Source organism: Monodelphis domestica, chromosome 7 (genome assembly GCF_027887165.1).
Source record: "Monodelphis domestica isolate mMonDom1 chromosome 7, mMonDom1.pri, whole genome shotgun sequence".
Classification (NCBI taxonomy): domain Eukaryota; kingdom Metazoa; phylum Chordata; class Mammalia; order Didelphimorphia; family Didelphidae; genus Monodelphis; species Monodelphis domestica.
In genome coordinates, this window is record NC_077233.1 from 94,917,131 (window position 1) to 94,931,382 (window position 14,252).

The window sequence follows — 14,252 nt, forward strand, 5'->3', positions numbered from 1 at the left end:
AGAAAAAACACTATTCATAAGCAAAGGATAAACTATGGGAGTGGAAACACCAAGGAAAAGCAACTGCCTGAATACAGTGGTTGAAGGGACATGACAGAGGAGAGACTCTAAATGAACACTCTAATGCAAATACGGGTTCAAATCAAGAAAACATGTCATGCCCAGTGGATTTACGCGTTGGCTATGGGGGGTGGGGGGTAGGAAAAGAAAATGATCTATGTCTTTAATGAATAATGCTTGGAAATGATCAAATAAAATATTTTTTAAAAAAAAAGAGTTAATGGGGAGGGGCAGCTAGATCTCTAGAGGTCCTGAGTTCAAATTTGTCCGCAGGCACTTCCCAGCTACATAATCTTGGGCAAATTGTTTAATCTCATTTGCCTAGCCTTTGCCTTTCTGTTATGGAGTTGTTACTAAGACAGAAAGTAAAGTTTTTTTTTTTTTGGTTTATTTGTTTTTTAAAGAGTTATAGGGAAGGAAACAATCATTTGTTAAGTGCTAGCCACTGGGCTAAGAGCTCTACAAATGAAATCTCATTTGATCTTCTCAGCAATCCTAGGAGTTGGTGCTATTATAATCCTTATTTTATTGTTGAGGAAACTGAAATGGAAGGAAAATGACTTGCTCAGGATCACACTTCTAGTAAGTGTTTGAGGCTGGATTTGAATTCAGGTCGTCTTGTCTCTGGGCTCAGCACTCTACCCACTGTGCCACCTAGCTACCATTATTTTAAAAAGAAACAACAATTATGATTAGGATAATGGTGACCCAGAGTAACTGAGGAGCCAGTTACATAGTTGTTTCCTCTGTTTTGTGTATTTAAAAAATATTTCCACTCTAGACGGTTAATAATGTCAGCCCAGCACTGCTGGGTTTGTACCCCAAAGAGATAATAAGGAAAAAGACTTGTACAAGAATATTCATAGCTGCGCTCCTTGTGGTGGCAAAAAATTGGAAAATGAGGGGATGCCCTTCAATTGGGGAATGGCTGAGCAAATTGTGGTATCTGTGGGTGATGGAATACTATTGTGCTCAAAGGAATATTGAACTGGAGGAATTCCATGTGAACTGGAACAACCTCCAGGAAGTGATGCAGAGTGAGAGGAGCAGAACCAGGAAAACATTGTATACAGAGACTGATACACTGTGGCACAATCGAATGTAATGGACTTCTCCATTAGTGGCAATGCAGTGATCATGAACAACCTGAAGGGATCTATGAGAAAGAACACTATCCACATTCAGAGGAAAAACTGTGGGAGTAAAAACACAGATGAAAAGCAACTGCTTGACTACAGGGGTGGAGGGGATATGACTGAGGAGAGACTCTAAATGAACACTCGAATGCAAATACCAACAACAGGGAAATGGGTTCGAATCAAGGACACATGTGAAACCCAGTGGAATTGCACATTGGCTATGGGAGGGGTGGAGGAAAAGAAAATGATCTTTGTTTCCAATGAATAATGTGTGAAAATGACCAAATAAAATAATGTCAGCCCCCCCAAAAAAGGCATCCATACTTTAAAAATGCCTAAACCTTTATGGAAATGGGTTCTGATCAAGGGCATACATAATACCCAGTGGAATTGCGCATGGGCTATGGGAAGGGGAGGGAGGGAAAGAATATGATTCTTATATCCAAGGAATAATGTTCTAAATTGACTAAATAAAATTAAAAAAAATAAAAATGCCTAAAACTTCAATTAGGTGGACTACATCCATTCCCCTTGCAGGTGGAAGAGAAGTGCCATCTTGGAGATCTCAGCAATCAAAGCTAATTAGTCTCCCTCACCCCCCATTCATCTGGAAACTGGACTTCTGGCAGCCTCACTCACCCAGAACACAGCCAGGAACTCTGGAGGAAGTGAAAAAGGCTTCTGAGCTGGGAGGGAAACAGCAGTCACAAAGCCCATGCAGCAAGGGGAGAGGGGAGGCTGGGGGCTGCTTGCACAGAGGAGAAGCCCAACCTGGTAAGCTAAGAAAGCAGGGTGGTTAGTGTTAGAAGCTTTCAGCCCACACGGTTTCCCCATCTATCCTTCTGTCCAGTATGCTCAGGCTGAGTCTCAGGGGATGGGATGGCTGCACTCTCTTTGGGGAGCCTGAGAGTTATCAAGGGCAAGAATTTCCCTGCCTCTGGTCAGTGGGGTGAAATGACCCGAGCCTCCAGCCTCTGAGTAGGGCCTATCCGAGTTACATTGTCAGAGGCATCTCAGGCCCACCCAGCTCTTCAGCCAGCAAGGGGGATCCTCCTAGAGACTCTGGGGGATTTCAGGGAAGGGGTGGGCACCTCCGGAACCTGCTGGAGGCTTGATTCCATGGCTGGCCCTGGATGTCGAAGCTTATGAACTCCTGACTTTTCTTTCAAGCTTCTTTCTCCTCTCCATGCATTCTAGGGTCCAGTCAAGCTGGATTATTTTTTTTTTCAGGTCTCAATTTTCCTATTTCTACATTTGTACAGGCCATCTCCCATGTCCAGGACACAGAGAAATGCGCTCATCTCCATTCACTGCAGTGGTTTCTTTTCTTCAAGGATCAGCTCAGCTGCCACCTCCTTCATGAAGCCTTTCTTGACTTCAGCACTCACTGAATATAGTCTCTCCTCATTCAGATTTTCGTTAGGGCAAGTAGTGCCAAATTCAAATACAAACAGGGGCCATTTGATTGTACATGAGGATTCTTGTAAGCTGCATATTGACCTAGAAAAGCTACATATGAATATTCTCTGTTTCTGTGTGCATCTATTTATTTCATTAAATATTTCCCAAATGCATTTTAATTATTAAAATCAATTTAAATTTGATTTGATCCTCATTTGGTAGTATTATGGGCCACAAGTGTGATCCCTCCTTCCTTTCTTCCTCTCTCCCTCTTTTCCTTCCTTCCTTCTTTTCTCCCTTCCTTCCTTCCTTCCTTCCTTCCTTCCTTCCTTCCTTCCTTCCTTCCTTCCTTCCTTCCTTCCTTCCTTCCTTCCTTCCTTGCACCTGGTTCTTTAGGGATTCAGTCTGGTGTCTGAAGCCCGTGTTAGGCTGGCACTAGGTCTTTGCCTGAGGTCCCCATGTTCCTTGACTCCAGGATGGTGACCTAAAGTGATGTTTCCATTGAAATAGTGAAAAAAGGCCCAGCCAAATGAACTCTTGATTTTAAACTTAAACGTTAATAACCCGACCTTTCTGCCCCTTTATTTCCCCATTCGTGCCATCTCTGAAGTTTTTGTTTCCCCTCAAGCCTCTCCTCCCAGGAGATGCCCATAGCAGAAATCCTTCCCTACACCCTAGAAGGGCAATCTCTCCCTTCTGAGATTTTTCCATAGCTCTTCACACTAAATCTCTGTTCCACTTTCCCCACAGTCCTTTGCGTCAGAGTTTTGGGTTTGGGTTTTTATTCTTCTTCCCTCTTCTTTTCAATTTGGCTAACACTTTATGAAATACTTACCGCGTACAAGGCATTGCATTGGGTGCTCAAGATACAAAGACAAACCCCACAAGTCTTTTCCCTCAAGGAACTTCTGCTCTACCAGAGGAAATACAACACAGAAATCCATAAGGCAATTGAGGAAGAAGGAAGCACCAACAATCGGAGGCTACAGGAAAGGCTCCATATAGGAGGTAGCAGCTGTGGGAATACATTCTAGTCATGGAGATGAGAGATGGAATGTCCAAGCTGGGGAGTCATCAATAAGTCAGTTTGATCAGAATGCAGAGTATGTGAAGGCATGAGATGGGAAATAAGTCTTGAAAGGAACCAGGATAGGGAGGGCTTTCAATGGCAGGCTCGGGAATTTTCATTTTATTCTAGAGGCTATGAAAAGCTCGTGAAGATTTCCAACAGCAAGGTGCCATGATTAGATTTGTTCCTCTAGGCGAGCTGGGTCTGTGCTGCGTCCATTTAATTCGGTTCAGTACATGGAATGGGTGGGACTTTGCTAGGCACCAAGAACCCAAAGGCAAGAATGAGAAAAGGCATCATACATCCTATGGCATCTACGTTTGGATGCCCCGTGCTTGCCTGGAAGAGGTGCGTGATAAGCTTTTGTAGCCTACTGGGGAAGGGAACGGAACCCAAACTGAACTCACAGGGCTGCTCCTAGAAAAAGAACAACAGCCCACTTTTATCATCTAGAAGATGGGGCTCCTATTCTGAGGGCAACTGAGGCTAAAATGAGCTAACGTGCAGGAAGTAATGAGGTGATCCCCTGGAATCAGCTCACTTTCAACATGCCTTAAAGGACATCAATTGTACTAGCCACAGGAATAGGCAGATATGTACGGACACAAAGGTTAGTCATCTCTTCTTCCCAGAGCAAACAGGATAAAGAGGGCAGAGAAAACATCTTGCCGGGGCCCCAGCCATTCGCTTGTCTCTTACCAGGGCCTAGTGGACCTACCCTGGCCTCTTGCACTGTGGGTTTGTGTGCCTGTTTTCTGGGCAGTCACAGGCCTGCCTTCTGTGTCCAAAGGAACAGAGACTCCAGGTGGAAGGACCTCAGGGCTTGGGCCCAATGATGCTGCATCCACCAGCCTCCTCAAGGCAGTCTGGATCTCTTGGTCAGCACGCTCCAGGGAGGCCCGGACAGACTCTTCCAACTGGGCCTGTGATGGAGCCTTTCCTATGAATGACAACAAGAGCTTCTGTTTGCCTGACCTTCAGATCTTAGAATAATCTGGCCTATTCCTTCATTTTATTTAATTAAACAACAACAACAACAACAAAAACCCTTTACCTTCTTTTGTAGAATCAATACTAGGTATTGGTTCCAAGACAGAAGTGTGGAAAAGGCTAGGCAATGGAGGTTAAATGACTTGCCCAGGGTCACACAGTTAGGAAGTGTCTGAGATCAAATTTGAACCTGGGACCTTCCTTCTCCAGGCCTGGCACTCACCACTAAGCCACCTCAGTGCCCCCTCTTCATTTTATTTATTTGTTCATTCATTCATTTATCTATTCATCTGTGTATCTAGATCTGTCCATTTATTTATTTATGTTTGTTTGTTTGTTTATTTATTTATTTTAAACCCTTACCTTCCGTCTTAGAATCAATAATAGGTATTGGTTCCAAGGCAGAAGAGCAGTACCCTTCTTCATTTTAAAGAGGAGGAAATGAGTCTCATTGAGGGTCAGGGACTTGCTAAGGTCACAAAGAACAATTCATTGAGGCTGAGCGGAGATGGAAAATGAAGCCCAGGTTTCAAAGACTGACAAATTGTTAGAGCAAGAATAGCAGAGAATACCTCGTCTGCACGCCATCATTTTACAGAGGAGGAGGTCCTCATTAAATCTCAGGACTGGGACTGAAGCCCAGGTTTCTTGACTTTCATCCAATGCTATTTCAGCCAGATTATTGAAATTTGTCCCCCAGGGTCAGTAATCCTTCCAGAATGTTGGACCCTGGCCTCATGCGTGACTCGGGCCAAATAGCTGAGTAGGGAGTGATGACCCTTGGTCCTTCCCAGCCTCAAATTCACCCTTCTCTCTCCCATTGACTTTAGGAAACTGTGAGAGGTTGGTGAGCTTTAAAGAAGTCCCTGGTATAGAAAGGCAGATATGTCACCAGGAAGTCATGGCCCTCCAGGGGGAAATGAGGCACAATCCCCCTTTCCTGGCTTTTGTCTCCCTAAAGTGTTCACCAACTTCCACCCCTACTTCCCACCTAATGATTAGCCATATTAGGCATGAAGAAAGGGCTTCTTAATTACTTTTTGAATTTCATTTCTACTGTACTGACCAGAAGACACGAAAGCCTCATTCTGGTGAGATGTGTCCCAATCCCCTCTCCTGGGGAGGACGCACTGCTATCCCGAGAGGTCCAGCAATGTTGTCCCTCCTTCACCCCTCTCCCCCTACAATCCCCACCAGGAAACTTCAGCACCTCCCATTCGGCTTCTAAAGTCCTTGGGTTCAGCCTCTCTGTCTAGGTTTGCCCAGGATCACACAGCTAGGAAGTGTCTGAGGCCAGATTTGAACCTGGGACCTTCTTTCTCTAGGCCTCACTCCCCATTGTGTTCTCAGTGTTCCAGACAAGCTGGCATACACACACACACACACACACACACACACACACACACACACACACACACTCCTCCTTCTGTACAATATTTCATCTCCTTCCATCCTGCCTTTTCCTGAGATTCTCTCCCTTCTTGCCTCAGGTCCCCTACCCCCCTTCAAGATTCAACCTGAGCCCCCTTCTTGATGAAGCTTTCCTGATTCTTCTAGTTCAGGGGTCCCCAAGTTTTTTACACAGGGGGCTAGTTCACTGTCCCTCAGACCGTTGGAGGGCCAGACTTAAAAAAAACTATGAACAAATCTGTATATGCTGTCTGGGATAGCGGAGGCTGCAGTGCTGACTGGGATGGGCCTGTGACACCTTGCACAGGCCCATCACTGCCTCCACTATACCGGGCAGCAGTATACACAGGGTGGAATCCCCTCCCCCAGATCCCTGCTCACCATGCATCAGCATGTCTTCCATTGTGCAGCCACATAATCCTTTGCGTGGCGCCTCGTTCTCATTCAGTTACTCTCAGAACAAGGTGCCATGCAAAGGATTATGTCACCGGAAGTAGTACTGTATGTGAGCTGTCGACGCCATGCTTTGCAGTGCTGCCACATACAGTGCTCCTCTCACTGACCACCAATGAAAGAGGTGCCCCTTCTGGAAGTGCAGTGGGGGCCGGATACATGGCCTCAGGGGACTGCATGTGGTCCGAGGGTCGTAGTTTGGGGACCCCTGCTCTAGCTGTTACTGTCCTCACTGTGTGTTTATTGTGTACATAGCTCCTATTTCTTTTTCTCTGAACATGTATTCTCCAAGTAGAATGTGAATTGCCTCAAGTATGGGGACAGGCTCACTTTTGTATTTGAAACTTCAGTGCCCAGCACACAGTAGCTTAATGAATGCTTGTTGAATACTGAAGGTCAGTGTTCCTGTTAAGTAGATTATGTTTATATTTTCCCTTCCATTTGAATAATCTCGGCATTTTTGTTGCAGTCTTCTGAATATTCTATTCCTTGAAATGGGGTGTGAACTAAGTTATAAGAAAGTCAGTGAGAAAATTCCTGGAAGTCATGGCAACTGGCCCATTCATTGGACGGATTTTTGTATGTGGCTGAATTCCCTCTAAGAAAACACAGGCAAAAATGACCGAGGTAATGGACCAAATCTGGAATTCTCAAGAAAACAAGGAGATGGGGGTAGGGACAGGCTGGGGGAGAAGTGAAGTCTCCTAGACCAGTTTTGAAGTATCTCAAACCTTCCTGAAATGTAGGAATTGGCTGCTGTGTAAAATCTAAATAGCTGTATAAAGTTTCTTTTCAGTTGAGAGGGAAAAAAAATAGTCTCCAGAAAAACAAATAAACCATGATCTTTTCTCCACATCAGCTTTGACAAGAATATCAGCTAATTAAATTTTTGTTAATTAAAAAACATTCTTGCTGATTCCTCTCTCTGGTTCCTGGATTTCCTTCAATGAATCTATCTTTTAAATATAATACTCCTCCCCACCCCTTTTTACCTACTCTATTCCTTATAAAAAAATCAATACATTTTATTTAGCTACAGCAGGCCCAAACAAATTGGAGATTCTTAAAACTGGGAAGACTTGTCATAGCTTAGTATTGTTTATGTGGGAGGCTGAGCCAAAGGCTATGGGAGGGACCTGATCAGAGGTTATCAAACACTTGGCCAATAGCACCAAGTAGCTCACAACACTTTCAGGTGGGCCCAAGCCCAATGAAAATATAATTGGGAAATATTTCACAAAATAAATAAAAACACAGATATCACATTTTAAAACTAATTTGACATAGAGCCCACAAGGATTCTTCTGAAAGGAGAAGCGGCCCCATTTCTATCTGAGTTTGACATCATCGTACTAGATGGCCTTAATGTCCTTCTTTGTGGCCAGAAGAACATATAATAATGTCATCTCGCACCCCCATCTTGTTTCCAGAAACGTTTTCCTTACAACTATCCCATGAGGGAAGAAATACAGGCGTCGTCATTTCCATTTCACAAATGATTCAGTTAGGACTGAAAAATGACTTGCCTGAAGTCACACAGTGGCAGATTTGCGCCTCAGACTGAGGTCTTTTAACTCGATTTTACTAGACCCAGGTGGATTCCCCCTATTGCCCATGGCTCCAACCGTCTCTGGGCCGGCCTTTATCCCTGTATCTCTAGGTCTGGATGGATGAAGGGAAATGAGAATAATGCTGGGGACCCAAGTGAGACGCTTTGCTTTGGGCTGAGTCTGGAGCTACCTTTTCAGTGGCTTGAAGAATGGCTGCGTGTAGCAGCTGCTCCATGGAGAAATCGGGTCAAGAGCCAACAACAGTGACAAAGGATGCAAGACATTTATTGAAATGAAATCAAGCATCAGATCACATCTTTGTATTTTCTCTCTCCTCCCTTCCCCCCATCTTCCAGAAGCTGAAATTTCTCCTCTCTCTTGCCACGTGCACTGCTGGTGCCTGGGAATCAGAGCACAACAGCCCCTTTTATATAGTCTCCATTTTATATAGTTCTATTGTAGAGTAACTCCTTTAGATTTCTTCAAGTATCAGATTCCTTCTGCTTGGCCTCAGAGGGCAGAACCTGGAGTGGTGGGTGGAAAGTGGCCACGAGGCAGATTTCAACTCAATACAAGGAAAAACTTCCTAAAAATAAGAGCTGGCCTCAAATGGAATGGGCTGCCTCAGGAGGTAATAATATGATAATAATAATAAATAATAATAATAATAATAATGATAACTTCCATTTCTATGACACTTGTAGGTTCACAAAGTGATTTCCTCACAACAATCCTGTGAGGTAGGTAGTGCAAGTATTGTCCTCATTTTACAGGTGAGGAAACTGAGGCTCAGAGAAGGGGAGGGGGACTTAACCAAGGTCTTAGAGGGAGTAAATGGCAGAGGTAGAACTCTGCACCTACAAGTGGAGTTCTTCCCACTAGACCACACTATTAATGGTCTCTAATCAGAGGCTGGATGACCACATGTCAGGAATTTTTGTAAAAGATTCTTGTTTAGCCAACGACCATACAACGCGCCTTCCCCCTCTCCCCCAGGCCTCTTCTAGCCCTGGGGTTCTGTGATTCTGTGAGATGTTGCCACAAGCCCCAAATCACTAAATCTTTTAAGCCTCACAAGAAACTTTCTTTGTGTTCTTCTCCCTTGGCCTAGAGCACACGGATGTATTAATACTCCATCTCAAATGAATAAATAAATGCAGTAAGTAAGCAATGGCCTCTGGCTACACTTGGAAGCAAGGTGTTCCTGTACCTTGCTGCTCAATGTTCCAAGTGCCGTGGAGAATATGATTCCACCTTCCCCCCACCCCAACCTCTAAGGGGAGCGGGGGGGGGGGTACCATTCCCCTCTTCCTATCCAGTCTCTTTTGTCCCAAGGCCACTTGAACCATACCATACAAAGCAAGGGTGTTAAATACAGAATGGCCTCTTCCCAACTACCTCCCCAGATCTCCCTTTTCACCCTAGCTTTCCTGGTGTGACCCATCCTGGCCAAGAAGGCTGGAAGGATAGTAGTAATGGTAATGCTACCCTACCTACATGTTTGCGGGGAGGTGGATTTTCCCTAGGACGGGTCAGGTCAGGAATTGGGACATTTTCTTGGGACTTATGGTGGTACATGGATGGCCACATGGCTATATGAAATAACACTGAGCTATCTGTGCCTGGCATCGAACAAAAATCCTTTGGCCAAAAACATGCCCAGGTAAGTTCAGAGAGGTTTTTTACCAGAGGGCTGGCCACCATGGGATGGATTCTTTCAGCCACAGCAACTCATCAAGCTTGTCTCTCATGGTGTGGGGGGTTAGGAATCTGTGCAGATGGAAATGGTATCCATAATGATGAAACTGTGGATTCGTGAAATATGGTACTGGAAATGGATACTTTCCCCAAGAGCTAAGCCTCTAGGCCAAATGTTCCAGCCATGCTGAAAGCCTGTTTTAGAAAGAATGGCTTAAATAGTACTCGGTAGAACACAGCCAGGCATTGTGGGGACAGTCACACTCATCAAAAAGGGCAATATCTTCTACTATCTAGCTAAAAGGGTTTTTTTTGACACCTTGGTTTGAGGAGGAGGGAAAGAGGGGATGAGTCTTAGGGATTCTATGTGTTCAACATCAAACAGGCCTTTGTAGAGGGAGAAGATGACCCCTTTCTTGCCTCCTTTACTGCAGGGAAAGAAGAGAGTTCCTTGACCCTTGCCTAATAGACACCTACAAGCAGCATGATATAGTAATGCTGGGTCATGTAGCAACTGTGTTTCTGAACAACATAACTGATAAACAGCTGTTCTTGTTTTTTTAATTGTTAAGTACATAACCTTAGTGAACAGAGAGGAGAAAAAAAAGGAACCATGCCCACTCATTTTGACTTCTCACACATTCAAATCCTTTAAATGTTCTTTGATGGGGTGGTTTTTCTTAGCTAGCACTTCTTGGGGTCCTGGTTTCATTCACAGCAAAGTTTTTATTGTTCAAAAAAGAAACTAGCAAAAGGCACTCAATTCGCTGCCAAAGTGACCAGATACTGTCCATGTTGGACTTCTTCCAAAATGGGCACTCAGCTCAAGAATTAGTCAGAAGCAACTGAGGAGCTTTCAGGTCAGCACCTAGGAAATTTGTCCTTCAATTATGCAGGATGTGTTTCCCTCAGAGGATGTTCAATTCCTTATGGCCACTGTTTGGTAAAGTAGGAATGGGAGTGGAGTGGGGAGAAGAGGGATGACTCTCCCCATTTTACAGAAGATTGAGTGACTCTCCAAAAGTCACTCCATGAGCCTGAATAGAGTCCCAGGTCCTCTACTCTATCTACTAGACTATACTGACTCCCATATTTTGGTGCGTTCATTCCTTGAAGTAGTAGCTTTTTGGAAGAGAAGTCTTGTTCATTTCCACTCTTTGGAGGTATGGATGAAGACTATGATGAATGGATTCAAGCTTGGAAGCCATTTAGCTTCATGACAAACTTGAGAGGTTCATGAAAGATAGTTTTGCTTTGCCATGCTGGCACAAGATGATCAGGAGTCATACCATTACTCCCACTAGGAAATTAAACAGCATGAAACTGCAACAGGCAGCAAGAAATAGGGCTGGGTACAGAAAAGGAGCTCAGTCAGTGCCTGCTGATTTGATTGGCACCTAAATGAGGATATTCTGATCTCCTTGGCACAGCTGAAAGGAGGAATTTGTCCTTAAATTCTTTCTGGGGAGGACTTGGAAAGTCACCTTCATATAAATAGGCCATATACATTTAGGGCACAAACATGTTGTCCTTTAGCTGTGCAAGGATGCTCTTCTTCCTCATTTCACTCTGGAATGATGTATGCCGGCTGCGATTGAAGTTTTGTAGTGATCAGTTGTGTGAGTAGAGGTGGAGTGTTCCCATTGATGCTTGGAAATGTCCTTGTCCTTCTATGGCCTCATATGGACATTCGTCACTGCTTTCCCAATCCCATTCCTTGGTATTTTCACAGATGGCCCTCCCTCTCCTTTACATTTTCACATAATCTTCTTGTAAATGAATTTGGAGTCTGGTGGGCCGTGTTCCTGGGACACTTTCAGCTCTGGGAAGCATCATGACTATCTGGGTTGATGTGCAGTGTGACTGTCTCACCAACGGTACCAAAGCTGATGGTCTGAGCAGACACTTCTGTCCGGAAGCTGGGCTGGCTATGGTCGACTGAGTGTTGGACTTTGGTACAGAAAGCTGGCTTCACTGGGAAGGGAGGCTGATTTCCAGGAGAAGCCCCAGTGCCTATTGGTGTAGGACTGGCTGGATGGGACCTGGGTGTGGCTGCCATGTGGGTCTCACTCACGTGGAAGGAGATATTGGTGGGGCCCATGGTCTGCATTCCCACCACCCTGGATGTTGACAGAAATGCACCCTGGGGAACGTGTTCCTTGAATTTGCTGAAGAAGCCTGGAGGGGGCTTTGGAGACACTGGTCGCCCCACGTTGAGCAATATGGGTTGACCAATGGTAGGCTCATTGATCTCGGTCTGGAGTACAGAGATTTCAAAGGGTTTGTCATCCGTGGTAATGGATGGCTGATCCTTGCAGCCAAAGGTCTCCCCTTTCTGGGGAATGTAGTCTTCGAGATCTGCCAATGTCAATATTTTGCCATTGTGAGTGAGGATTTTGGTGTCACGGCCTTGGATATCAATTACATCTTGTTCCATTGGCTCATCTGTTATAGCGGTGCTTGTGCCCTCTTCCTCATCCTCCTGTTCTTTCTCTTCTTCTTCCTCTATCATGGACCTCTCATGGTCTTCTTCAGCAACCCAAGAGCTATGTAGCTCATTGGGATCTATGGCTTCCAGTAGAGAGCTTTCCGGGGAAGGAACAACTTTAGTCTTTCCTGTATTATCAGTTTCAAAACACAACACAAAGGACTCTCCAACACAGGCTTCTAATGGGGAAACAGTTGCTGAAGGGTGATTTCCAGGTCCTTCCCAAAGGAGGCTCTGGCCTTCTTCTGGGTCAGCAGTATGGACATCATTGCCAACTTCCTCAGAGCTGCAGGGTAGGCTGAGGTCTTCATTCAATTCGGTAGTTTCCCCCTCTTCTGCCTCAACCACCATAGAAGATCTATCTGAGAGACCATCAGCAGATGAAGAAAACTTATCTTGGGCCATCAATGTGTTGTTAGAGTTATTTGTGTTGGGGTCTTCTTCAGTAGGCCTGGGCCTTGGGCTAGGAAGGGTGAAGGTTAGTACTCCTGAGTTGTCCTTTTCTGGCCTGGATGGAGAAGAGCTCCTCTGGTCAGATTTCTTCACTTTGACCTCAATGATCTCTTCTACTTCTACCCATTTAGGTCTCTGCTCACCCACTCTGGTTTCCACAATGGTGGCTCTGGATGTGGCTGCACGGTGCTCCCCAACCTCTGTGACATACAATTCTGGGATGACAGTCGTCCTCACTGCCTCAGACTCTGACCTCAGGACCTGTTGCTTGCTTGCTGAGGAGTAAAGTGGCTCTGGGGTCAGCATGCTCGACCTTGGGGTCTGAGCAGCTGAACGACGGGAAGGTGAACGAGAGGGAGATTTGCTGTGGGATGTCCGTTGCCTCCCCCTGGGGCTCTTCACCACTGTAGTTATCGTCTCTTCTCTGATGATGAAAACGCCAGCAAGGAAGTGGGAATGGAGATAGAAAAAGGCTTTCTTAAGTCCCTTATCCATCAACACACATGCATGCCATTGTTGACAAATGAAATGTTAGTTGGATGAGTATCGAGAGTGTGCTGAGAAACTCCCCAGACATACAGAACTCTCACTTCTATAAGTAGTCTTTGTTAAAATCCTGGTTAGATGGGCAACAGCATGCCACCGGTGTGAGAATTTCTTGTCAACACATTTCACAGTCCAACTTTCCAGTTTGGTGGCTTCAGTGCAGAATGATTATATAGTCCCCAAAAGAACAGGTATTTGGACCCTTTTTTATCACACCCTCCCTCGCCACTAGTTATTAATAATTAGCATAGACTCATTCAATCAAAGAACCACACAAAGTCAGAACTGGAAGGGACCCAATCAAGTCCATACCCCTCATTTTAACAGATGTGGAAACAGACTCAGAGAGGTTAAATTCCTTGTCTAGAATCACAGAACTAGTGAATGTCAAAGCCAAGGCTCCAATCTAGGTCTTGCTCTCATTCAATCTTCTTGGAGCCTACATTCATAGGAACCTGGGATGATAAACTTAGAGCTGGAAGGGACCTGGGAAACCATTAAATTCAACCATTCTCATTTTATAGATCAGGAAATCAAGTTAAAGTGCCTTATTCAAGGTTAACCAGCTAGGAAGCAGCTAGATGGCACAGTGAATAGAGCCAGGCCTAGAAACAATAGATCCTGGGTTCAAATACTGCCTTAGACACTCCTGGGCAAGTCATTTCATTCTGTTTACCTCAATATATCATCTGTAAAAAATGATCTGGAGAAGGAAATGGCAAACCACTTAAATATTGTTGCCAAGAAGATCCTAAAAAGAGTCATGAACAATCAGACTCGAATGAAATGACTGAACAACTTTTTTAATGGGTAGCAATATAGTCAGTTTCTTTAAAGATCTTAAAAATCCCTGGGTTTATGACTTGCTTAAAATCAAATGTTCAAAATTATCTGGGTTTAACTGGATCCCTCTATTACATGCTTAACACTTCATTCCTCTTAATAATTTTCACTGTCAGTATCACCAACTCATGGGTAGAATGTAATCTCCTCAA

At 44.7% G+C, this 14,252-nt stretch overlaps 1 protein-coding gene across 35 annotated transcripts in view; it reads right to left on the reverse strand.

Moving 5' to 3' along the window:
• OBSCN (obscurin, cytoskeletal calmodulin and titin-interacting RhoGEF) overlaps positions 1-14,252 on the reverse strand; it is a 328,849-nt gene that overhangs the window by 48,827 nt on the left and 265,770 nt on the right. For 32 of the 35 annotated variants that reach the window (XM_056805136.1, XM_056805153.1, XM_056805137.1 and 29 more), the window contains one exon: positions 4,388-4,609. The exons of 1 other annotated variant lie outside the window; for it this stretch is intronic. In XM_056805136.1, coding sequence (XP_056661114.1) covers positions 4,388-4,609 — 222 coding nt within the window. Of the gene's footprint in view, positions 1-1,838; positions 1,979-4,387; positions 4,610-8,341; positions 13,136-14,252 lie in introns of those variants that run through there. 2 more of the 35 variants (XR_008913488.1, XM_056805162.1) reach the window with 2 other exon arrangements.